Source organism: Eutrigla gurnardus, assembly GCF_963514095.1.
Source record: "Eutrigla gurnardus genome assembly, chromosome: 2".
In the NCBI taxonomy this organism is placed as follows: Eukaryota; Metazoa; Chordata; class Actinopteri; order Perciformes; family Triglidae; genus Eutrigla; species Eutrigla gurnardus.
This window is the reverse complement of record NC_139916.1, coordinates 20,218,832-20,244,587: the sequence shown is the minus strand read 5'-3', so window position 1 is coordinate 20,244,587 and position 25,756 is coordinate 20,218,832. Positions and strand designations below refer to the sequence as shown.

General features: G+C 45.8%; 2 protein-coding genes across 3 annotated transcripts; one reads left to right on the top strand and one right to left on the bottom strand.

The window, feature by feature from the left end:
- The first annotated feature begins 684 nt into the window (after window positions 1–684).
- Window positions 685–18,719, top strand: crocc (ciliary rootlet coiled-coil, rootletin). Of its 2 annotated transcripts, none has more exons than XM_084033995.1 (37): window positions 685–834; window positions 3,462–3,588; window positions 3,677–3,819; window positions 4,845–5,036; window positions 5,125–5,208; window positions 5,300–5,391; window positions 5,514–5,679; window positions 5,772–5,878; window positions 5,983–6,210; window positions 6,303–6,393; window positions 7,122–7,208; window positions 7,292–7,504; window positions 7,997–8,196; window positions 8,300–8,482; window positions 8,903–9,047; window positions 9,148–9,294; window positions 9,368–9,598; window positions 9,841–10,034; window positions 10,137–10,264; window positions 10,451–10,620; window positions 10,736–10,915; window positions 11,038–11,172; window positions 11,282–11,425; window positions 11,809–12,047; window positions 12,144–12,303; window positions 12,426–12,593; window positions 12,681–13,104; window positions 13,308–13,465; window positions 13,557–13,677; window positions 13,778–13,941; window positions 14,498–14,713; window positions 15,102–15,326; window positions 15,402–15,551; window positions 15,720–15,920; window positions 16,254–16,385; window positions 17,676–17,849; window positions 17,959–18,719. In XM_084033995.1, the coding sequence occupies exons 3-37, from the start codon at window positions 3,685–3,687 to the stop codon at window positions 18,043–18,045; spliced, it is 5,871 nt and encodes a 1,956-aa protein (XP_083890121.1). In that variant the 5' UTR covers window positions 685–834; window positions 3,462–3,588; window positions 3,677–3,684; the 3' UTR covers window positions 18,046–18,719. The 2 variants fall into 2 exon arrangements, with proteins under 2 accessions (XP_083890121.1, XP_083890120.1); XM_084033994.1 differs by lacking the exon at window positions 685–834 and adding an exon at window positions 3,027–3,232.
- Window positions 18,720–18,957: 238 nt separating this feature from the next.
- Window positions 18,958–24,491, bottom strand: mfap2 (microfibril associated protein 2). The gene is made up of 9 exons (XM_084034283.1): window positions 24,354–24,491; window positions 22,513–22,574; window positions 21,649–21,696; window positions 21,102–21,128; window positions 20,922–21,002; window positions 20,782–20,823; window positions 20,609–20,696; window positions 19,833–19,906; window positions 18,958–19,752 (listed from the first exon to the last, which is right to left on the bottom strand). The coding sequence occupies exons 2-9, from the start codon at window positions 22,541–22,543 to the stop codon at window positions 19,649–19,651; spliced, it is 495 nt and encodes a 164-aa protein (XP_083890409.1). The 5' UTR covers window positions 22,544–22,574; window positions 24,354–24,491; the 3' UTR covers window positions 18,958–19,648.
- Window positions 24,492–25,756: the final 1,265 nt, after the last annotated feature.

Below are 25,756 nucleotides of genomic sequence, written 5' to 3'. Positions count from 1 at the left end.
TTCTCTTCTTCGCAGGTGCAGTGTGTTCTCAGATATCAGAATACTGGACCAGTGTAGAGCATTTGGTATTGCATAACGTTTATAATACAAGGAGAACATGGAGTCACTTCTTTTAAAGTTGATTTTATCTTATTGTATTGACCTAAACATCATTAACTTGTCAATTACCTGCTTTTCATCTCTTCCCCAGCTTTTCCATTTTTAACACCCCACTTTAACCGTAGTTATCTAAACAATTTAGTTATATAAATAAGCCACTATTTTGTCAAAAATGAATATAACTGCAACTTTGAAAGCCTACATAATGTCGGCGTTTTAAGACTTCTAGAAAACATCAAATGTCATCTCAATTAATGAGGCAAATTGGAGTTGCAATATATGAGCATAATCCACGTATAGTGCATTATATAGCTACAGATATTTGGGCATCCAAGTCATCTAAGCTTCATTGAAAATAGTTGTAATTTTCTGACAATTAATCGATATTATTGGGTATTATCTAGATTTTCAGACTTTTTTTAATAGTTCTCAATGACGTGTGTAAACACTGTTTATAGATGGATTTCATTGTGGTTTGACAGAAACCAGACCGTCGTACAGCAGACCGTGGTGCTGCTGTATCGGATCAGGCTGCTGCAGCTGAACTGGAAGTCCCTCCCCGGAAAAAGCATGGGGGGAAGATCTGTGAGGAAGGCGACGCTGCATGGCCTCCAGCGGCTGATGGGACGACTCCGACCGCCGTGGATGATGTTGGTTTCTGCTTCTGTGACGTTCAAGCCTGCTCGGAAGAATGGCGGGACGACAGGGTAACGCTCATCTGACCTATATTTCGAGGTGAGACTACACAGGGAAGTGGACATGTTTTCACCGCGTACACCAAACAACACAATGTGGATGATACCGCTGCGTGACGCGCTTTATATATCCAGGCAGTTGTTTCCATGGCAGCGCGTTTTGCGACGGGATTTCATGCTCTGCTGCTGGAAAACAATTCATGATAAAGTTAATTTGCTCGGAGGCTGCAGTTTTAACGTACGGCGACCCCCTCCTCTTCCTCCTCCTCCTCCCGCCTCCAACTCCCGAAAGAGACTTTTCAAAACTTGGGCGTGTCTTTCTGGGTGTATTGTCTCTGTGTCGTCTGGTGAGTTTAGGATGAAGATGTAAGTTCTCCTTTTTACGTGTGTCTACCGAATGAAGTGATTCAGTATGATGAGATAAAAGCAGAAGAGGAAGCAGTTTATTCCTGACTGGTTGGTTGTTCAGCAACGTGTCGGCTGTAGCAGCTGGTTGTTAAAATCCAGCCGAGATAAGTCATCAGGTGTGGGTTGAGGAAGATGAGAGATCAACAGGTGTGTCGCCCACAGGAGGCTCACGTCTCCCACGCTGAGAAATCACTGCCCGTCATCTACTAACAGGCCAGCTGGGGGCGCCACAGATGGTAAGCTAGGAAAACCGAGTTGACTAGAAGCGTCTGTTTCAGGGTTATTTATGATAAAATTCATGCAGCCTTGTCACATCACATGGACAGAGAACACAAACGTTCTGTGGACAATTATTCTTAAAAAACTTAAACCGTAACCTCAGACATCCACAGTAGGCGACATGCCTGTAATTCACTATTAATATAGATGCTCCCATTTACTCTATACTGTAAGTTGTAAACAGCAACATGTAATTAGTCTTTTCTGACACGTTTACCATTCTTGAAACCAGACATGAGGCCAGTGTTAGGCTGTGCTGGGGGTCTGGTATTGACACAATGAACCGCTTGTCTGTAACTATGACAATCCAAACACCAACAGGCGCAGTACAGACCCTCCTCTTGCGTTATGTTTCTGCCAAACTTCTACATCAACATGTCGATATCTCAGTTTTATTAGGAGTTACTGTCATATTTTCTGAAATTCATGGCAACATCTTTAAATGTCTTGTTTTGTCAGAATAACACTCCAAAACCAAAAGATATTCAATCTATTATCACAAAAGAAAGCAAAAGGAAGCAAAGCTTCACATTTTAGGAGCTGGAACCAAATCAAAATAGTTGCCAATTATCAGCTAATTGATTAACTGTTTCAACTTTCAACTATACACATTTTTGTAAGGACAAAGGCTAAGGTGCAGTCTTCTCTATAGCCATTATAGCTTACTTTAGCCTTCGACCATAACCCCAGAATCTCAGGGCCGTGTTACAGGGAACACACTTTGAGATTATATTTGCCTGATTTAAGCCTGATTTTAAAGATCCAGCTAACAAAGTCTGGTTCTCCAAAAAGGCAAAGTGGCAACCGCCCTGGGGCCCGGGGAGAATCTAGATGAAGTGGTTACCGGTATATAAAAATCCAGTTAACTTTTCACATATACTTTGAATTTCATTAATTCATTTGCACATATAAAATCTAATACGGTAATTTAATGAGACTTTGAACGCCACACAATGGTAAAGAAACAGAAGGAATGCAGAATGCCTTCAGAGGGTGATACACCTTTAAGAAAGAAGGGGGCGTGACTTTCGGGCTGCAGTTAAACAACGAGCTAAAAGCTCACTATAATGCTCCTTAAAGGAGAGCTGCTGTCTGCTATTATTATCTGTAGATTAATCACTACAAGTGTCACATTGTCATGTTATTATTATGTAATAATCTAATGTATAGTGGGTTGGGGAGCACGTGGCTCCTGCTGATAGGGGCCCAGCAGCAACAACCTGTTGATTCTCAGTGACTCACATAATTGCAACTCATTCAGTATTTTTTAACTATTTAACTATTTACTAATTGTACACACACCGAAAATAATCTGTTTTGTTTTTCATTGTAATTGTTATTATAGATTTAATCCGTCTCGTCCTTGTTGTGTAGTTGAATGGGGGTGTGTGAATGTGAGCAGTGAGAGTGGAGTAGAGGAGGAGGAGGAGGAGGAGGAGGAGGAGGAGGAGGAGGAGGTGTGAACCTTAACTAGCTGTTAATCCCGCTGTCCTCAATCTCCGCCTGCCTGTCCCGGAGGCGGCGACAGGACCGTCACACTCCGCTGCGACCACACTTGACCAAACACATTTACCGGCTGCGAACTTTCTTCTTACGTCGCTCCTGCTGGGAAGCGAAAGACGCTGCAGTCCGCCACTATATTAATCTATGTTAATCCTGTTTGCTGAGGGTTTTAAATATCGTCTGCCGCTGCGATGAGCGCTGCGGAAAACCCAGACACCGACTCCAACAAACTGGAGTCTGTGATACAGGTGAGGAGCACCGGCCCTTCCTGCATCCTAAATGCCACAAATAGATGAAGCTGCTGGGTTATGAGTGAGTGTATTTGTGTCCTGGTGTCATCTTTCAGATTATCTGTTGTTGTCATCGCCTGGATGCAGATATTCTATCTTTGATGTGTCATTTATGTCTCTTGTGGCTCATTTTCTCTCTGAATGTCTCAAAGTCATCACATGCCATCAAATGTGTCTCATACTTCAGAGGCTGGAGGAGAGTGTTTTGTCTGAGGAGAAGAGGCTGACGGTCCGGGGCCCCTCACCAGACGCCCCCCCTACATGTCTGCCAGCACTAGTACGAGAGATTGTCACAAAGAACCTCAACGATAGCTGTGAGTGGCCGCGACCTCCCCTCCCGTCATATCACTGTGTATCACACTTTCTTTGCCTGACCGTTGTCCCCCCCCTCTGCACTTGCAGCCGGGGCCATGTCCTCGGTCATGTCTCTCCAGGAAGAGAACCGGGTGCTGCAGGGCGAGCTGGCGAGGCTGGAGGACCTGCTGGCACACAGCAGAGCCGACCGAGACGAGCTCGCCATCAAGTACGGTGCAATCAGTGAGCGGGTAAGACGCAAGCATCACAGCAGCTGGAACTGATAGCAAAATGGGCAGAATAGGATCAGTGAGTTGAGATTTGGACGAGAGATCCTAGATATGACTGTGAATCACACAGGAATGACCCTCATGTCTGCTCTTTGTGTAAAAAAGTCAAATCGCAACTCTTTCAAAATCCTCAAAATGTCCTCTTCCTAAAGGGAATGCTGTGGCACTCTCCCCATTTTCCCATTCCAGTGTTTTTTGGTCTTTCTTTGTCTGAGATTTGCTGGTCTCCCAGGTGATGGGGGCTGGAATGAACTGAAGTGGAATGTTGCCATGGTGTCTGTCACCCTGGGTGACTGTAAACAGGGTCTTCGAGGGGTAGTGGTGGGTGGGCGCCACACATCTCATGTTGGTTTGAACATTACTGAAGGACGCATGCAGGTCCAGAAACTTAAGGCAACTCAGACGACATTCTTTCAGATCAACAAAGTCCTTTTTTTATAAAACCGCATTCATTAACTGAAACCAGTCTGCTGTTCATCCTTCCTAGTGTCTTTAGGCCTTCCTTTTCTTATTGTATCTTATTATATATGTAGTCGTCATAAGTAGTTCAATATTAGTTAAATCCCACAAAAATGAGGTATATGGAGTAAAGGTTAATATTGGGGTATGATAAACAATATAATGTGTGAAGTTTAAATCTGTGATTGATTGACTTAATTCATTATTAATACACATACTGCACATACATTTAAGACATTCACAGCATCTTATGATGCTGAATTGGAAATCATAAGTTTGCAAACCTTATTGTTGCATAAATAAAGCACTGTTGGATGGTAAACCCTCCGTAGCTACACTGCTACTACTACCTGGCTTTGTGGTGAGATGGTTTTGCCAGCTTTCCAAGACCATGAATGAGTGTTCAATCTAAACTTTTCAGACCATTCTATGACATCTGGGTGAAATCCATTCGATGAGGAAGACGGTGTGATATGATAGAAAGCTCCAAAACAGCCACTAAATGGACCTTTTACTTAAACCCATAGCTGGAGCAGGCGCTGCGTTTTGAGACGGGAGACGTGGACCACGATTCACCAGAGTCACGCAGTCTGGCGCAGCAGAATGTGGATTTGCGACGGCGGTTGGATGAGGAGCAAGCGGCCTACAAGCGTAAACTGACTGCATACCAGGAGGGGCAGCAGAGGCAGGCTCAGCTCGTGCAGAAGCTGCAGGCCAAGGTATGTTTTTTTATTTTTTTACTTTATTTAGTTGAGATGTAGTCTTTGGGGGTGTGACAAGTCAGCAATCTCTTTCTTGCTACTTCAGGTTCTTCAGTACAGAAAGAGGTGTGGGGATCTAGAGCAGATGGTGCAAGAGCGGTCCACAGAGTTGGAGAAACGCAGGCTGAGTGTGAGTGGCGTTAATTGACTTTGAATCGAGGGAAAATGAGATTAACTGTCCACAAATCACATTTTAAACCATCATCTATCTTCTCATTCAGAGCCACAGTGATTCATCCAATGGTCGCCAACCAGACGAATCAAGCAGCAACCTGGAGGAGGCTTTAATCCGCCTCGAGGAAGAGCAACAGAGGTGACTGGTTCTACCTGAGACATGTCGTATGTCTCCTGGGAGTGTGCGCATCGAATATGGTATTGTTTCTGCCTGAAATGCTCGGTCAACGTGATTTGTTTTTCCCAATCGTGTGTTTTCAGGAGCAGCAGTTTGTCTGCTGTGAACGCCATGCTGAGAGAGCAGTTGGAGCAGGCGGGCTTGGCCAATGAGGCTCTTAGCCAGGACATCCGCAGGCTCACTGCTGATTGGACAAAAGCCAGGGAGGAACTGGAACAAAAGGAGTCTGACTGGAGGAGAGAAGAAGAGGTGGGAGGGCGGCTTACAAAACAGCGGCGCATTTTAAATGGAGATAAATGTGAAGATAATGTCCACGTTATTTCTGTTTCGGCCCCTTTCAGTCTTTCCACAGTTATTTCACTACCGAGCACAGTCGGCTGCTGATGCTGTGGCGGCAGGTGGTTGGGTTTCGGAGGCACGTCTGTGAACTGAAGAGCGCCACTGAAAGGTGAACACAATGTGATCTGTGCCACGTTTTGAATTTGAAAATTCACGATTTGAGTCTTTGATGGAACTCACATTTTCTGTCTATCGATCTCTCTCCGAACTCAGGGACTTGTCTGATATGCGTAACGAGCTGGCCCGGGCGTCCCACTCTGCTCAGGTGTCGTGTGCAGGTCTGTGTGCCGCCCTGCACACCCAGGAGGGAGGGGCGGCTCTGGCCCTGGAGCGAGACAAAGCGCTGCGGGTTCAGCTGGAGAAGCAGCTGAGAGAACGAGTGTCAGAAACGATGAATCTTCAGACCAGAACGGACGCAGAGAGAAGTGAGCTCAACGTCAGGTCAGCGAAAGCTTTGTTCAGCTCTCTCACAGTTTGTTATTAATTAAGCGACATTCGTATTGAGACCCTTTTTTTTTTGTGTTGACTTTCAGGTTGTCAGAATCAGTACGAGAGGTTGAGAGATTAAAGGGCCAAATTGAAGAGAAAGACAGAGAAATTGTTGCAGTGATGAGGAGGCTTGAGGTGAGAGGTCACTTTTTTTCAAACAATAATCCACTCTGATGCCAAGGCTTCACCGCATACACTGTCCTGCTGTTGTAAAAACTCACTCTTCTTCCAAATGTGTGGTAATCCACAGCTGAAAGTAGTCCCCAACAAATACAGTATTTTCATGTGTTTGAATAACATGCCAAAAAATACAGTGCCCAGCTGTTTGAGTCTTGTTTAAACATCGTCTTCAGCGGGGAACAAACCGGTTTATGGAGAACAGTGAAGCCATAAACCGGGAAATCAGAGCGTAATCAAAGACAGAATAATGCATTGTTGCTTTTGTTCTTTTCATAAATTTGCTGACAGTAAGAATCAAGAAAAATGTCAGCCTCATCCAATTAGACTGTAATGCTTTTCAGCTGCATTAAAGCCACAGTTGGTAACTTGATTAAAATAACTTTTTTGTCATATTTGCACAACTTGTAACTATATCCTGAGAGTAATACACGCCTCATTTTAATGCTCCTAATGGCATTTGCGAAGAAAAAAAACAATCAGAGCCATGGAGTCTGTAACACAAACGGTCAAACCCAATCAAAATTCTGTTGCAAAGCGGATTTTTTCCTATATCTGTCTCATATACTACTGTCAAGATATAATGATAGTTTGAGAAAACACAAGTTTATTTATTTAATTAAAGTGACTGTAGGTGTAACCTTCCTCCTCCAGGTGACTGAGTCTGAGTTTTGTTTCCCCTTCAGGAGCAGAGTGGCAACGATGAGACTGACATGCAGGTGATGAGCGCTCACAATGAGATGCTGTTAGATGCCATGCGTGACATCGCTCAGGTAAACTACATACATGTGCACACGGGTTTATATCAAAAAAACATGTGAGTGCTTCATTGTTTTGTTTTGTTTTTCTTTTGTAGACGGTTTTGTCCGATGGAGAGTCGTCCTCAGAGGCAGACCAGGACACCTCCGGGGCTCCGCTGCTGGCACTGATCCGCGGCTTCTCCCCTCACCGCTCCCCCTCCCCCCGCAGGTCATCCTCGCCCGCTCGCCCCTCATCTCTGGCTCCTCTGTCTGAGGCGGCGCTGTCAGCTCTGCACTCTGCAGTCACAAACAAGATGCTCCAGCTGCAGGTGACATCTCGATTCATTCATTTACCTTCCCTTTACCTTTTTCTTTTTTTACTTCCAGCCTTGAAACAGTTTGTCACAACACTGCAGCAGTCAGCTCACCTTTAGGCTTTCACAGCCACAATAAGAGCAGTGGTCTATTCAATAGCAGAGCTTAAAGGCTCAGTTAACCCGGTTTTATTTGCCCAGATATTAGATTTCTGCCTCCAATTACAAATACAGAGAAGGATTATTTGTAATGAATATAATTGTTTCGGGTTGGTGGTGAAAAATAATTAAAATGTGTTGTTACGCTGGATAATCCACTGACCTCATTTGACTTTTTAGCAAATAGTCCCCAAAAAAAAACAAAAAACAAATCTCTTCCATTGCATTGGGAGTGGAGACAGAAATCTCAGAGATGGATATCTCAAAATCTGGGCAAATAAAACCACAACTGTCTGCATGGATGGATTCCCCTGGAGGTAAGTGACATCATTTGTGTTGTGTTTGCAGGATATTCGAGGGCGCCATCTTTCTGCCCAGTCCTCAGTTCAACAGTTGCGCAAACAGCTTTCCGAGACTGATTTAGCTAAAAAAGATGCAGAACAGCGAAACCAAGCTCTGCAGAGAGAGAGGGACGCTGCTCAGAGAGAGAGGGAGACCACACAGAGAGAAAAGGACCGCCTGAAGCAGGAGAGAGACACACTATCCAGGTTTACAGACACTTGTGTCATTTACAACCTGCTTCTAATAAATCTTTTGGTGTATACATCTAGAACTGTTTCCCTTTACTGTTGCACGTTATGACCATCGCAGTGAGAAGCTGAGCTTGGAGAAGGACTTGCAGGCAGCACAGAGCAGCAACCAGATCCTGCAGATGGACTGTGAGAAGCTCCAGCTGACTGCGGCGTCCACGCAGCGCGAGCGAGATCATGCGAGGGAGGAGAAGGAGGTGGCCACTCAGGAGAGAGAGCGAGCAAAGGCAGAGACTCAGAGGATGTAAGTAGGCTAATTGATCATGATTAAGTGAATGTGATGCGGAATCTAATCCACTAAGTCTTCTGCAGCCAACACACAGCGCATATACTCTCAGGAAGCCGTTTATAATGTAGCGTGATTGCTTTTGGCGCTCAGGTCATGTGGGCAATTTTCGGAAAGAAGTTTATCGGTTAAAAAAAAACATTATTATCACATTCCAATGTTCTTTATCTTTCTGTGATCATCCATTACATAAGATCTTTATAAACATCCTGTAACAAGAGATCGTCTTCATTTACAAACCACTCCCGTCCTCCTTTACCAACACGATCCCAAAAATTCTCTGTATTTCACCTTTTACTGAGTTTGCTGACAAAACAGTCTCATTTTTACCTCTAAAATGGATCGTTCCAGTACCGAACGTGTACTCTTTTGCTACAGACAAAAGCAGTGGGATCAGAGTGAGAGTCGAGCCTCTGCTCAGCGTGGAGAGCTGTCCGCAGTGAGGGAGTCTTACCAGCAGGGGATGGTTGAGAGCCAGCTGCTGGAGCGAGAGAAAGCCCAACTCTCTGAAGCACTTGCTCGGGTCAGAAAAAGTCAACTTGTGCTCATTTAACTTTTTTTTTTTGGGATATTAAACATTCTGTTTTCTCATGTTGTGTGTATGACCCTCGTTTCGCCTCCAGGCTGAGTGCAGTAACGCCGAGCTCTCTCTGCTGCTTAACAAGCTGCAGTCTGAGGATGCAGCTCTCAGGGACTCTCTGGCCAAGATGGGAAGCATGAATGAGGGACTGGCCCAGGACAAAACTGCCCTTAACAATTACATTCTCCAGGTAAGGTTATTTCCGGTATGTATGTAGTGAATTCATCTGTATTCCGAGTCTCACCCTTCACTTTGTCTCTTAGCTGGAGGAAGAGAAGGCCCTCCTTCAGGCTCAGAAACGGGAGGCAGAGCAGGAGAAGTTGACCATCAGAGATGAGCTGGTCCGGTTGGAGCAGGACAGGCTGGAGCTGGACTCCTCCCGCATCACGCTGCACCAGTCGCTGCAGGATGTCGAGCTAAGCAGGGCGGGGATGGAGGCAGAGCTCCAGAGTCTCAGGGCTGAGAGATTTAAGCTGCAGGAGAACGTCACCCAGGTACATAACAGATTATATTACATCATGCCAAAGCTATGGGCAATGCAGTAATTAGACAGGCGCCAAGACCTCATTTAGAGATCCTTCTTATGCAGCTCCAACAGTGTTTTATAGATGTCTATTTAGCTAATACAGCAATGGAAACCAGTAACATTGGAAGGAGTTTTCCAGTTACATTTGTACATATCAGTTTGATTGTTTCTCATCACTCATGAAGTTTTCTTTATGGCTTTTGTTGACAGCTTTGTGGTGAGGTGACCTCTCTGGGATCAGAGCTGAGCGTTGCCAGAGGAGAGGGCCAGAGGAGTGAGGTGGCCTTAGAGGCGGCTGGTCGAGGTCGGGCAGAACTGGCCCGAGACAAAGCAGCGCTGGTGGTCCAGCTGACGGCTTCAGAGAGAGAAAACACTGTGCTGTCAGAGGAGCTCAGTGCTTTCAGGTGTTTGTTGTTGTTGTCTTAAATCTGATATATGCACATGAGTGAGTGAGTGTGTGTGTGTGTGTGTGTCTGTGTGTGTAACTTGTGTTTGTAACTGCACAGGTCAGAGCGCGAGTCCCTGGAAACCAGTCTGTTCGAGTTGCAGCAGCAGCTTGTTCAGATGGAGTCTCGCAGGGAGCAGCTGGAGTCAGAGAACCAAACCCTCAGAGTCCGCTGTGAGACTGTAACAGGTGTGTGACACAGTGTGGAGAAGAGAACACACAAAATCTACCAAAGAACAGGATTTTGAGTAGAGAATTAGACCCAAATATGCTTCTAAACAAAAAATGTTTGGTGTAATGAGAAAGACAGTGGGTCGGTGACATGACTAATGGTTGTTTCCCTCCCCTGGATGTTTTCCTGGATGGGATATCCAGCTGAACTGAAGCGTGCGCGCTCTGATGGGGAGACTGGGTTGGCCCAGGCTGAGAGGGAGAAACAGGCTCTGACTCAGACTCTAAACGCTGCACAGCTGGAGGTCCAGCAGGCTTTACGCAAGGCGATGTCCGAACATCAGGAGGAGGTGGAGAGGCTGGTTTCAGAAAAGGTCAGGAAGCAGTGTTACTCAAAGCACTGTCTGTAGAACCTATTTTTACTTTTCGGATAAGGCTGATGACTCTTTAATCCATGTTTGTGTGCTCTCTGCGGGATCTGTCTGACAGGAAGTCCTGCGGCACAGCCTGCTGATGGAGCATGAGGCCACTCAGAGGAGGCTCCGAGAGGAGGCGGGGGATCAGCTCCACAGAGTGGAGAGAGAAAGAGAGGAGCTCCAGGATGAACTGAGGAGTCTCCAGCATGACCGAGATCAGAGTCTGCTGCAGGCGGAGACTGAGAAACAACAGGTCTGATCTGAGTTCAAGCCTCTGACAAACCATACTACAGTATGGAGATAGTGTGGCTCAGGTCCAGTACATCTGTTGTAAGCTGGTCCCCTTTGTTAACCAGACCTTATCTCCCTCCCCAGGCCCTTTCTCTGAAGGAGGCAGAGAAAACGGTTCTGGCTGACAGGGTGTCCACCCTGCAGGCCGAGCTTTCCACTGTAGCCCTAGAGGCCGAACGGATGTCGAGAGAAGCAGCTCATTGCAAAGAGCAGGAGCAGGTGATGGGTCTATCTGTCTGTTGTTGCTGATGTATCTTCTGTCTTCTCTAACACAACATAAGGAAGATTTACTAAATTGACTTTTAATTGATGTTTTCCTCTTACACAGATCAGGATTGGGGCTCTTACCAGTGAGCTGCTGGAGCTTCGCTCTCAGCTGGAAGATGCAGCTTGTGTTCATGAAAGGGAGCTCCAGAGTCTAAGAGAGACGTGTACTGATCTTCAGTCACGTGCTGATGTTGCTCTCAGAGAGGTAGATGATGCCATACAAGTGGGGGTATGAGGGTACAAATCAGACCTCCACCAAGGCTGCACATTCCTTAATTTAGTTATTTTACTAATGGAAAACACAAGTTTATATATGCTGAAGACTAAAAGAGGTTCGAACAATCACTAACATTTGTTATTTCAGTTTAAAAAAATACTAATTTCAGTCTCTAGATGGTCTCTGGATGATATCACCTCCCCCTGTGGCATCAAGATGAAACGTTCCACAATAGTGAAAAAAAAACATGTTGATGTCTTTTGAACTAGCTAATAGAAAACAGGCCTTCCAGTCGGGCATCATGAGATATTCATCACATTCTAAGCCTGTTCAGTGATGCCACCCTGTACCACGTGACTTGTGCCCTCCAGCTGGACCAGTGCAGAGCTTCTCTCGCCGCTATCGAGGAGAGTCGAGACCAGCTGAGGCGGGACTTGCTGGGCAGCGAGCGACGCCTCAACCAAACTCAAGACACGGCAGAAAACAACAAAAGAGAAAACGCCGAGCTGCGACGCAGCCTCGCCGACGTCACCAAGGAGAGAGACACTCTGGGCCAGTCCAACACTCAGCTGAGAGAAACTCTACGAAGTGCAGAAACAGAGAGAATCAGGTTAACACTTCAACACATGAGAGTGTATCCATTACGCAGTGTTCAGAGTCAAATGTTTGCATTGTCACTGAATGTGTGCGATTGTTGGGTTTTCAGTGTTAAACGACAATGTGAGGAGAAGGGGCAGAGGCTGGCTGTGCTGGAGGAGAACCTGTCCTCTAACCAGAAGGAGGTGGCGGAGCTGCGGAGTTGCCTGAGAGAAGTGGAACGGTCGCGACTCGAAGCTCGACGAGAACTCCAGGAGCTCCGCCGACAGGTCAGACCCGCTGCCAGGCCTCCGTCACGCCTCTGACACATTCAGAGAATGTAAAGACGCTTTGTTTTCAGTCTAGACTTCACAGTTGTGACCGTTTTGTGATTTGTTTTTCTTGGCTCCAGCTGAAGGTTCTGGATGGAGAGAAGGAGCACCGAGGGCGGGAGGTGGCAGAGCTGCAGACTCGCCTGTCGCTGGAGGAGCAAAGAGAGGAGGAGAAAGGGAAAGAGGCTTTCAACCTCAAACAGAAGCTAACCGAGGCTGAACTGGTGCGAGACTCTCTCAAGAAAGAGGTGAGGATGGAGGAGAGGGAAACACATCCTTTGCATACTTGTGTTCACTGCGTCACAATTTCTCATTCTTTTTGTTTTCCAATGCAGCTCTCTGTAACTCAGAAGCGCCTGCAGGAGTCTGAGTCGGGTTGGCGGGGCTGCGAGCGAGAACTGACCGCTCAGCTGCAGGAGGCGCGCGGCTGCGAGAAGAAGGTGCAGGATGAAGCCAAGAATTTGGCCCTGCGCGCCCAGGTGGCCCAGGACTCCGCCGCTCAGTGCAGCCTGCAGCTGAGCGAGGCCCAGGGCCGGCTGGCTGCCACGGAGGCGGAGCTGACCCGGGCCGAGGCCGGGAGAAGGGACCTGGAGTTTCGTCTGAGCAGCCTTCAGTCGACGCTGACGCGAACTCTTGGCATCGGAGCCAGCGGCAGGGGAGGCAGGGGGAGGAGCCCCGGGGGGGGGCCCGCATCACCAGGCTCTATGTCTCGCCACCACAGCATCTCACCCCTGCGTTCCTCGCTGTCGCCTCCTAAAGGTAAGAATAAAACATGCAGCTGCAACAAAGAGTGGAGACATTTATTCAGGCATTATAGGTAACCGACTATTCCAGCTAGCCATTTCTCATATCCAGTAAAATGTGATCCTCCTTTCCTCATTCTCCCCTCCTGTAGATGGCTGAACATACAAACGATGTATTTGTACAAGGTGCATGCAACCCTTTGTATTTATTTTTTACAGAATTTCGAGTAAGCACCCCTGACAACACCTTAAGCTCAGTGTCTCCTGAGAGGGGGAATACACCGCTGCTCCCCACTCAGCCGGAGCTGGACCCCGACACACTGCGAAGTGATCTGAGAGACTTCCTCCAGGAGCTGCGTGAGGCTCAGAGAGAGAAGGTAAGGGTCCAGCTGCTAAATATTAATAATATTTCAAAGATATCTTTGTTTTTTTTGAGGTTCAAGTCTTTGTTTATTGCCGATTTTGAAGGATGATGTTCGATGCCAGCTGGGGGCCCTGCGGCGGGATCTGGAGGAGATGTCGGGGGAACGAGACTCAGCTCTGAGTCGTCTCACTCACCTGGAAAACACCTTACAGGAGTACCAAGAAGGTCAAACATTTTACACTTGTAGTTTCGGCAGAAAATAAAAAAAAAATCAAAAAATTGTAATGCAGCCGTCTTTAATGCTTGTGGATGTGTGTGATTGCAGGGAAGCGTGGCGTGGACGAGCGTCTGACCACCACCCAGATGTTGTTCCAGCAGCAGGAGGAGGTGGTGAGGAGAGGAGACCGAGAGCGGAGAGCTCTCACTGACAGGGTGAAGGATTTAGAGCGAGCGCTGCAGACCTCTGAAATGGATAAAAAGCACACACAGGTACCCACACGCCGATGCACTACTGTGTACTTATGTAAACACCATGTATTCGTACTGCACCGCTTGCACAGCGGTGACCACTGACCTGCCATGATCACCATATGGCAGCTCTCAACAGTAGGGCGATATGTGATGAGACAAGATGCCTCACACATAGTGTCACACTCCTGGTGGTGTCCTGTGTCAGCTCTCCATATGGCTGGTTTTAGTGCCAGCACCTTTCAAAATATTTCACCGGCTGGAAAGAGGAGGAGCAGGGACACAAAGTCAGAGGAAAAGCAGCATGGATAGACAAAAGTGTGTGTGTGTGCTATTGAAATACATTTATGTGTTGCACTTTTGAAAGGTCTCTGGAGGATTTATGAAGAGAGGAGTAAAGTTGGGGCTTAGATGCATCTGTGGATCATCTGTGTGTGCTTTAGTGTCTGCTTGGCCTGACTGTCTGTGCATGCCTCAGTAATCTGGGTCTAAAAGTCAGGTCTCCATTATACAACAAGGAGTTTTGCTCCTCCAATGAGTCTTGAAAGTAATTTCTGACCTCCGTCCATCTGTGCAGGATCTGTTAAATAAGCAGCGTGCTGCCGAGATGCGTCTGGAGGCGGAGAGGAGGCGTCTGCGGGAGGCGCTCGAGGCAGCTGAAGCCCGGGCCACCAGGGTGGAGCTGGGGAGGCGCAGTCTGGAGGGGGAGCTGCAGAGAATCAAATTGGGTCTGGGAGACCGGGAGGCTGACAGCCAGGCCTCCCAGGAGCGCCATGACTCTCTCCTGAAACAGGTTGGGCAGGCGGAAACAGACTCCTTTTATTGATTCCCTAATCTGATTGTTCTCACTTGAACTGCACTGTAAAAACCTACATTTATTACAATACAATATTTAGTCAGTGGACAGTTAAACATGCAACAATGTGAACTATTAATAATAAAGTGTCCAATAATAAATGAATAGTGAATGAATATTTACTTTAAATAGAGAGTTCTTTCATGGAACACGACTGAGAGTCCACAGCTCTGCTAGTGGCTCTGGTTGGTTACACATTCAGCATGCTAACATGCTAATGTTTATCAGGTGTAATGTCAGTAAAGCAACTAAGCATGCTAGCATTTACTAATTAATCACTTCTCTTCGTCGGTTTGCTGACTGGTTTGATGTCTACAAACTGAAGGTGGCAGAAGGAGATGCCCGTGTGTCTCAGCTCCAGAGGGAGGTGGAGAGGCTGAGCCAGGCTCTGATCAAAGCTCAGGAAGGTGAGGCTTCACTCAAAGAGAAGACCTCATCCCTCAAAAAGAGCCTGCAGGAGGCAGCGGCTTCTCACAGCAGCGCACAGAGTCGTCTGACCGCTCTGCAGAAGACGCTGAGTGTGGCCGAACAGGACAGAAGGCTTCTACAGGTGAGTAAGACCAATATGGAGACATCAGGGGGAAACCTCAGCCACTCATGTACTCATCATTTTTGTCCCAATAAGGAACGAATGGATGAAGCCCGGGCGTCATTAGTGGAGGGGAAGAGGAATGCGGTTTCCCTCACTGAGCGTGTGCAAAGCTTGCAGAGTGAGCTGGACCAGAGCGAGCTGAGGCGGGAGGAAGTGGAGGCTGAGCTCAACAACGCTAAAGAGGTGAGGGAGATAAACAGTGTGTTGTCAAACATCTGCACTCATTAAGTCCTCAGCGTGCATTAAACCGCAGAGAGAGAGAAAAAAGTATCCCAATACATTTATACACAAGCACTCTCGATGTGCTTTCTTCTCAAGTCAAGTCTCTACATGTGATCTCCCCTCCGTCAGGCTCTGCGTCAGTGCTCGGCCGGGGCCGTGGGGGCTCAGCGCGACGCCCAGTCGGCACAGACGGAGCGAGTCGCTGTGGAGGAGCGACTGCGTGGGCTGCAGCGAGCGGTCGCCATGCTTGAGACTGAGAAAAAGGATGCCGAGAGGCAGGCTGTGAGGCTGGAGAAAGACAAAGATGCACTGAGGAACACACTGGACAAGGTCAGCACTGTGGCTCGGTGCACACAAAAATGTGAAACTTGCTCCAGTCAATCGTTTTCTTTGTCAATTCAGTCAATTCAAAGGTCATGTCCTTTATGGACATAAGTTGAAGAGGCCCAAAAAACGCTGTGACCCCATTGGTTCTCAGTGAGCAATACTTTATAATAGACATTAGGTCATCGAGTGCAAGAGTTGTAGAGGGTCAGAACATGACACACAGATTTGATCTATTAATCTATCGATCTCGCCACTAGTTTTCACACCGTATGTAATGGATGTGACTTTTTTTTGCACTTCCATGCTTTCCCGTTGGTTACGTTTCTACTTCATCAGGTTGAACGTGAGAAGCTGCGGACCGAGGAAGGCAGCATGCGGCTGTCTGCGGAGAGAAGTCGCTTGGACCGCTCGCTGAACACCGCCGAACAGGAGCTGCAGGAAGCACAGCAGCAAATACTGATGCTGCAGGTGGGGAGCAGCCACTCATCACAGCTGTCGATTTATCAGGAATCAAACCTCGTGAAAAAAACTCAGAGAAGCCGTACCAATCTGCAATCGTTTGCAGAGCGAGTGCTGACGACACGACTGAGTGTTACTGATCAAGCTGGAATGCATGATGTCTCGCTGAAGGACAAACGCGTGCTTGAATGGGTCACTCACACCTTTTACAGTGTAGACACGTCAGTCTTTATCATAATAAACGTATTCATTTGGGCTTTATACGTTTTTGTGGATTGAAAATAGTTTTACTTCATTAATAACTCACAGAACAGTCCGGCTAGATTTTGTTATCATTTGAAATAAATCATAAATATTCATGAGATGACACCTGAAGCATTTGAAGGTCCTCTAAATGTTAAGTGAGGTCGTCTCTGCACAATTAATTCTCGTTGCTTCACTCCAAAAGCAAAAGTTTTGACAAAACCCCTTTTAGATATTTAATTTTGCTGAACAACATCCATAACTATGTTTCTTAATTTACCACAGACATGCTATAAAAATTAATAAAGCTAAAGCAGTGGGTTTCCTAACAGTTCTGAAAGAGTCATTAAAGTAGTTATTTCCAGCGGGTTTTACATCTCAGACCGATGTTCATTTCTCCTAATTTAATCAAACTTAGGATGCACCATTTTGTTTTATCAACTAAAGCAGTACTTCATCCAACCTTCCTTGCACATTTCTTCATCACTCCCTGTCATGCTAGGATAATGACTTTTAACTACAGTATGTCATTAATGTGTGAGTAACCAGCCATCAGTGTAAAAAAACCCTGAATTATAGCTGAAAGTGAGTAAAAAGAGGGGAATGTGCAGGTTGTGTCATTTAACCTTGAAACAAGAACCTATAAACATGTTGGAGGTTTCTCTACTACGGGGCACCAACCATTTATCAGAGGATCCTCTCCAGACCAATGAACAGCAGAGGTGTTTACTCATCTGTAAATAATGTGACTACCTCATCATTAAACGTTCCAGTCAGTCTAACCAGGTTCAGCATGTCGTTTCAAGTAGATAGTCCACATTTCCCAATTTCTGCCAAAAATGTTTCCTAATCTCTCAAAAGATCCATTCTATTAAACAAATGTCCTGAACAATATCAACCCGCTGCTTTTCCTCTGGGGGGGAATCCATAATGTCTTTCTATGGTTTCATTTAAATAGTTCCAGAAAGGTTTAAGTGGTGTAAGTGTGTGGTTTAAGTGTGTGTGTGTGTGTGTGTGTGTGTGTGTGTGTGTGTGTGTGTGTGTGTGTGTGCGTAGACTCAGCTGGCTGAGGCGGAGCCGTCACACAGCCTGTGTGAGAGTCTGATACGGCAGCGTGACGAGGCCCAGCGGGAGGCGGAGAGACTGAGGACCAGCTTCAGGGACGTGGAGCGAACGCTGGGAACCAGGGAGCGAGCTCACCGACACAGAGTCAAAGGCCTGGAGGAGCAGGTACACACATCATGATCTAAGGTCGAGCAGAAGTCCTTCTCATGTTAAACCTTTATACACTTTTCATTGTCATAAAATCCCTTTTTTTTGTCACCCACTGTCACTGCAGGTGTCCACCCTGAAGGAGCAGCTCCAACAGGAAATAAAACGGCGGCAGCCTTCCCTTCCGTCCTCCTTGTTGACGGCAGGAAAGTGAGATGCATTTCCAAACCAGAAGCACCAGCACAGCACATCTAATCCAGGGGAAAAGCCACTCGTCATGAATGTCTGACAGCAATATTTACACACAAAAACATTCCTAAAAGTATTCCTACTCTAACGCTGCTCTTTAAAATAGGGTTTGTTTTACTTTGTGACCCTCACATGAACGCCGCTGTCATTTTGATTTTTATTGAACGCTTAACTCAACTCGAAGCTCACACCTGGCCAACGACAGGCGCGGGAAAGGAGCAACGGGATTCAGCAGCTGCGCTGAAAACGCCAACAGCCTGCTGATTACTGGCAACTCTCTCTACTTGATCCTTGCGCAACATTTTTCCCAAACGTCCTTCTCTTATTCAGGAACGAAAAAAACTCAAATCACCGCAAGGATTGTCCTCCAGACAGAATCTGGATGCGGTGCAGGAAGGAAAACTCTGCCAGTTGTGCAGTTTGGCCTCGATCCCTCCGTGGTTATATTAACAGTGTGTCTTCGCTGTGTGCGAGTGCCAGGAAAAAAACCCGAATTGAGCTTAATGAAGGAGCTGCAGTGTACTTTTTTTTCTCAGAAACAGGAAGGTTTGACTGATTACATGTTTTAAATAGACAGCTTTATAACGGTAAAGAGGACCATGAGCCACTGCAGTATGATAGTATATTTACAAAAGTGTTTTTACTAGTTAATATTAGTTTTACAAGGTGTATATACTTTGTACGTACTGTATAAAGGCAGACAGGCTGATGATTAATAACTTGACTTGTATGGACAATACACATGGAAGCCACATGTCTGCAGGAGAATAAACGTACTGTGTGCACCATCATTCATGTCTTTTTATAAATACCTCAGTATGCACCGACCTGCAGCCTCATCTCACGTTACGTTTGACTCAATCACACAATGAACAGCTGTCGTAAAAAAAGAAGTTTATTTTTTTTTTCTCAGTCTTTATAGTGACAGTTTTACAAAGCAGTAGTACAGAGGCCATTTGTGAGATGCCTCTTTCAAAGCACATGTTGCCACTGGGATATATTTGTATAAGTTTGCTGCTTGGTTGCTAAGCACAGATCCAGGTGGCAGTAGTACAAAAACTGAGGTCACTCACCACCTGTTTCTTCACACATCTCATCCATTACGGCTGGAGATTGATTGGTTTTGTCTGATGTCAGTGCACACTGGCCGCCATTGACGAGTTAATCATCATGAGAATGACTGCTTTTCAACACAAGTACAGTAACATATCAACAAACACGTAGCATGAGATTAATACGGTACAATATGCCAAAAACAAAAAGAAATAATAGAGAAAAAAAAGATGTTTCCGCAGTTTTATGTGTATATCTAGTAGTTTTCTATAGCACCAGTGGGATGATGTTTTTTTTTTTTTATATGTAGCACCAGTGATTTATACAATCATCAATGTTCTTTTGGAGTATATTCATCCATACAGACACACAAGGTTTCGCACAGGAGTAATACGTTGCACAGGAAGAGTAAAGAAACTGTGAGGAGGAAGGAGGACGGATCGGGAGTATGTGAGTGAGTTGTAGGAAAAGGAGGCAGTATCTGGGCAGGTAGTGTCCCTGATCTCTGAACTCAATCAGCAGCCACCGCAGCTCTTCCCGCAGCTTCCTCCTATAGATGCACACTGGCCGCTCAGCGCTGCCACGCCGCAGCGGGAGAACTGATCCCGACACATGTCCGCTAAACACAGAGACACGGAGTTAACATAACGATCTGTATGCAAACAGACACACACAGAGGGCAGAATGCACTGAACGCACCTCTGAGCAGCTCTTCATGCGCGCACACGGTCCTCACACAAACCTCCTTGTTGATGACGTACACCCGTCGCAAACTGGATGGAGACAAATGTAGAGTCATCTTCACAATATTCTGTGCAATTATTCATGCTGTTAACAAATGCAATGAAAAGATCAAAAACAACAATGGAGTGATCAACAAGTATGCTCTATATCCAACAGCTGATATTTCTTATTCCTCTGTACAATAGAGCCTCAATGTTTTCCAAAACTGTTCAAATGAGTTGCACTGTTACAAGGTGACATGTTCCTTCATTACGATGAACATGGGCACTGTAGTTTATCTTAAGGCAATCTCACATACACGCCAAATGTGTATTAATCTGCAGATGAAAATAGTCCCCAAATAAAGTATTTACTCTTGAGTTTGTGGAATGTTTGCTGAAGACTACAGCACCCAGATATTTTAGGATGAAGCTGAGCCTTTTTACAAAATAAAACTATATATTGCTTTCCTGTTATTAAAGATTCAAGTACTCTGTAGGAGCCTTGGTCTTGAGGCTGAGAGACGCAGACAAGTTAAAGAAGTTGAGGAGTATCGATAAAATGGACTATCACATTGTTGGTTTTAATCTTTTCATAGGATCCTTATTACTTATACTTTATAATTATAGGGCAAATTAACAGGAATGGCCTGTACCTCAACATTTTTTTTTTACATCTGCATGGTACAAACATCTGCTTAATAGTGTTCAGTGATGACATGAATGTATTGTAGTTCTGAAACTCCTCAGTACCTGTAGAAGCAGAGGCTGTTCAGGCACTGCTTGCATGGCTTGTGAACAGAGTAGAGTCTGGTGCAAGGATACTGCTCCTCTCTGCAATCTGGAAATCAAACACACGCAAAATAATCCCCCCAATCCAAATAATCAACTGATTATCTGTCGTCCTTTCTATAAGGTTTTCTTACCAAGAGGGCCAGGTTCTGTGGGCTCCGTCTCCAGATCGGACTCTGATATTTACAAAACAGATTTGCAAATCAGGTATAGGCACAAACAAACTACTCTTGAATGGCATGACACAGATGGGAGGAGAGCTCAGCGGATGTACCTAATTTTTCTGGACGCACCACTGGCTCGAGTCGAACCTGCTGCTGGTAGGTTCCAGGTAGAGTTTCAGGAATTTCAGAGTCTGGACAAGAAAGAGACGAATCGCTTTAAAAAAATCAAAACCACTTTAACTATGAAAGTAACATTAAGGAACTTTTCTAGGAACCTGAAAATGCTTTACCTGTAATATAATCTGGCCCATAGTCCTCTGTAAAGCCATAAAAACCCAGGAGAGAAAATAGTTTCATGAGATCAACATTGTGAAACCAATTACAGCCAGTACTCCCCAGACACACACACACACACACACACACACACACACACACACACACACACACACACACACACACACACACACACACACACACACACACACACACACACACACACACACACACAACACAACACAAAGCTCTGCACCATATAAAATAAACCACCTGCATGCCAAAACTGAACAAAACAAGCCGGTTTTTGTGAGGGTGTAGTGCATGACTTCATATCCAAGATGTTTAAAAATAATAACATGCAGAGTGGTCGGACTGCTATTTACACTGTGACGACAGTTGCTATGCTGGTGGTAAATAACACAGTCGGGAGGAGAGAACTCCTCGAGGCGAGGTGACACATCAGAGGACAACAAGAAATGGGGAACAGATGTGGAGAACTCTGCTGTATAAACCCATGCTGAGCTGGAACAATCAAGGCCAATATTCTCTTAATGAACTCACCCAAAAAAGGAAAGGGTTCCTGGTACTGAGCCTGGGCAAGCAGCAGAACTGTTGACATTTCACAACAATAAAGTAATCACAAAAGATGGGGTGATGAGGGACATACAGAGGAGGGAAACTCTGACTTCTGTAACTGAGGATTTTTAATAAGCACTAGTGCTTTTTTTTGCCAAGCAGATGTTTTCCAAATTCTGTTACTTTTAACAATTGTACTCTTTCTCTGACCCTTAGGTTTTGCTGCTACAGTCTGGATATCTGGTAAATGACTTTATGTGCTATTGTTATTACGGTGTATTTTAGTGCTTGTTAATAAAGCTTTTCATGTGTAAAAAAAAAGGTGTCACTTTGTCTATAAGAGGTTATATACAGTCTCTCTTGTAAAGCAACTATAATGTAACATATGTGTTTCAAAAATCCTCTGGCCCTGAAATAATGCTTAAACATAGTAAACTAGCAGGACGCGTGTCAAAGAGGCCATGATATGAGTGAAGGCTAGCTTCAGGTTGCTAACATTAGCCACCAGCTCCTGTCATACCAGACCAAGTCGGCTAGAGCAGCAGAGGCTGTATTGAACTGAGCAAGTTTAATTGTTTATGAATTCATGAGTTAAATTCTTCCGCTTTAAGGCCAAACAAAGCAGGTAAATATTCTATTTTAATCTGCTTTGAACATCCTCAAGTCAAATTGTGGTGATGAAGTGGAGATGGGTTAGTTGGTTGACTGGTTGGTTGGTTGGTTGACTGGTTGGTTGGTTGGTTGGTTGGCTGGTTGGTTGGTTGGTTGGTTGGCTGGTCGGGGGCCAGGCTGGCGGTTTCCCCGTCTCCAGCCTCCATGCTAAGCTAAGAGGCCTGTTGGTGGTGTTACCTGGCATGCAGATGAGTAGGAGGACTCTCATGGTCACTCTGGGAGGTAGACTGACTTCAACACTGGAGGGGACATGGGAGAATTAACAATCAAAACAAAGCAACTTGAGGGGAATAAAGTGCTCAGTGGTGGATATTCTTCTGGTCTCCTGAACTCTCTTCTCAACTTTTCCCCCTGCCCTCCGTCACCTTTCCAACCCCCCACTGCTCTCCCCTCTCTGCCCCCCCCCCCCCCCCCTTCACTGGCCTCAAACAGCCATGGCAAAAAAAGGGGGGGGGGGGACTCTGATGCAGCAAGAATGTGGCATGTCTGTCTTCCTCGAACAATCCCTCTGTTTTCCTACTTTTCCTTCGCTGCAGCAGACAGACTCGGGGCTGCATTCCAGGAAAAGAAACAGAAGACCCCTCGACCCCACCCCTCTCCCTCAGATTTCTTCATCCCTCCCTCCCTCCCTGTCTGTCTCCACATCCTTCGTTTCCCTTCTGTCGCCCTCACTGGTCATTTCCTCAACTCCCCTTCTCCCCCCCCCCCCCCCCCCTTTTCTTTCTTCTTCACCCCGCAGAGCAAAAGTCTCTCAGGTTGAGTGAAAATGACAAGTGGACAGAAAAACACTAACGACATCACCGACTGTTCCTTTTTTGTTAACATGTCAGTGAAATTCAGGCAGTCACACTGTTGCATATGGTAAAATCCATAACCGTAGCTTCCTGTAACACTCACTAAACTACTTTTCCACTTAGTGGAAAGTATGAATGCTCCTCCTCCTCCTCTTCCTCCTCCTCCGCTGCAGCACTGTTGGCTGTTTCATACACACAACACGAAGCAGTTAATGCTTCTCACATCCTAAACGGTGGACTTCTCTGTGACTGCATGCAGATTCTTTTGTGTGTGTGTGTGTGTGTGTGTGTGTGTGTGTGTGTGTGTGTGTGTGTGTGTGTGTGTGTGTGAGAGAGAGAGGCCACACTGGACACAAAACGTGATCGAAACACAGGTTGCACAACTTTTGCATATGTATCAATAAATCAGTGAATGTGTGTGTGTGTGTCTCTCTCTCTCTCTCTCTCTCTCACACACACACACACACACACATTCTTCTTGTGCATCACAGTGGCTTTCGGAAACCATATGTTTTCACAGCACACATCTGGGAGCGATTACCCCCCCCCCCCCCCCCCCCCCCCCCACCTCCACATTGAGTCTTTCCCTTCCCTGCAGACCCCATCTCCCCCCACCTACAGTTACACACACACACACACACACACACACACACACTCACACACACACACACACACTAGTAAGACTTTCTAAGGACAGCAACAGGAGATCCATTGCTGTCATTAATTTTAGCCTTTTGTTTTATGCAACTATGACAAATAAATAAACAATACAAACTAAATAATTTCCCCATGTGGCCTCATCGACCCCCAGCCTGTGTGTGTGTGTGTGTGTGTGTGTGTGTGTTTCCCTCTTGGCACCTTCTCTTCATTGTAGTGCCATTACTGCAGGCTGAGCTGTGAAGTCCCTCCTCCTTCTTCTCTCCAGTGAAAACACAGGACCACATGTCAGCTCTCAACAGCCATTAACATACACGCAAATTATCCCACGATTATTGGGTGTACGTGAAGCGGACGGAGCGGACTTTGGGTGCGTTAATGTCCCTGAAACACGGACCGGGCTGCCCTGCAATATGTGCACAATCACCTCACATCTCATTTAGTTTTTTCCTCCTCCATGACTTTCAGCACAAAGTGCACTTCAAGTAAAGTCGTCTAAAGTATCTGAGCGCATCAAATGAAAGCAGAAAAAGTAGGTCCAACTAAACCCAAAAATGACTTACTTACCCGACTTTGCTTCAGATTGCTCCGACTATCCTCAGCTCTCATGCGTCCTCTGAGTGCAGGAGGACCACATTGTACCAGCCTACATCTGTAGTCTCCTCCCCGTCCAGCCCCAGCCTCCAGCCCCCGGCCCCAGCACCGACCCGCAACCACTGCACGTGCTGTCACACCGCGGGGTCAAACGCATCGATGATCTGACTGGACGGGTGACGGGTGCCGACTCACTACTATCCCCGTTGCTAGGTGACCTTTGTGAATACAACCATGTCACACAGATGAGGTGTCAATACATCTACAGGGGTGCAAACTCATCAGGGATGAAAAAGGTGACAAGGACCCAAACCCCCTCGCGGAATATATATATATATATATATATATATATATATATATATATACACACAATATATATATATATACACACACACAATATATATATATATACACACACATATATAGGCTATATATAGCCTATATATTGCATATGCTTCAATGTTATTCCTCTGCCTCACTGAAGGGGGCTGGCGAGAGCCTGGAAAATGGACTTCCCTTCCAGTGAAGGTATAAATAATGGGAGACCAATGCCAGGGCTAAAAGGTTTGCTTCAAACGACGGAACATAAAATAACTCGATCGACTCCTCACATTGAAAGACAAACTGCTTTGAAAATATTTGGAACCTCAAGAATAGATTTGACTCTGGACGAACGGAATAAATATTAGCAAGGGGAGGTAGGGGGCTTCTCACCCCTCATTCGCTAACATTACATCGATATCAGAGTAAGCCTTTGCTCCGTTGATTTTCCATTATTTATTTTAGGTTTTTTTTTTTTAATGTGAAGGTATGGTAGGTACATTTAACGTTGTTTTCTCGCTTAGATTTTTCAAAGGTTCCTGAGAAATAGACACTGTACTATCCGATAACACCGTTATTGTAACCAGCAAAAATGGTTGTGATTTGCGATGCGTATGTCAGCGAACTGTCTGACATTAGCACGTTAGCCTACGTTAGAAAGCCTGATGGTACAGACACACCAACTCCGGCAGCAGACGTCAAGTCAACGGATCCCATTCATTGTCTATGTAGAGCAGGAGCTCCGCATGATGGATACGGCACGTCGAATTGACTGCCCTGTCGCCGTACGTGAATTTGCATAAAGTTCGATGGATTGAACTTTATGCAAATGCCGTCCGTCCAACGCAATGCCGCCGGCTCCAGAAACTTCGTTCAAACTATCAAACTAGGCAGTGTTGATCAAATATGAATCCAGATTCTGTTACTGCACTACACATTTCCCGCCTCAAATGTTTTCAGAAACATGCTTTAGCGTGTAGTTTAACTGTAAAATGAGATCGTTTGTGGCCCGGCCGCCATGTTGGAAACGGCAGAGCAAAACTCAAGTCCCGCCC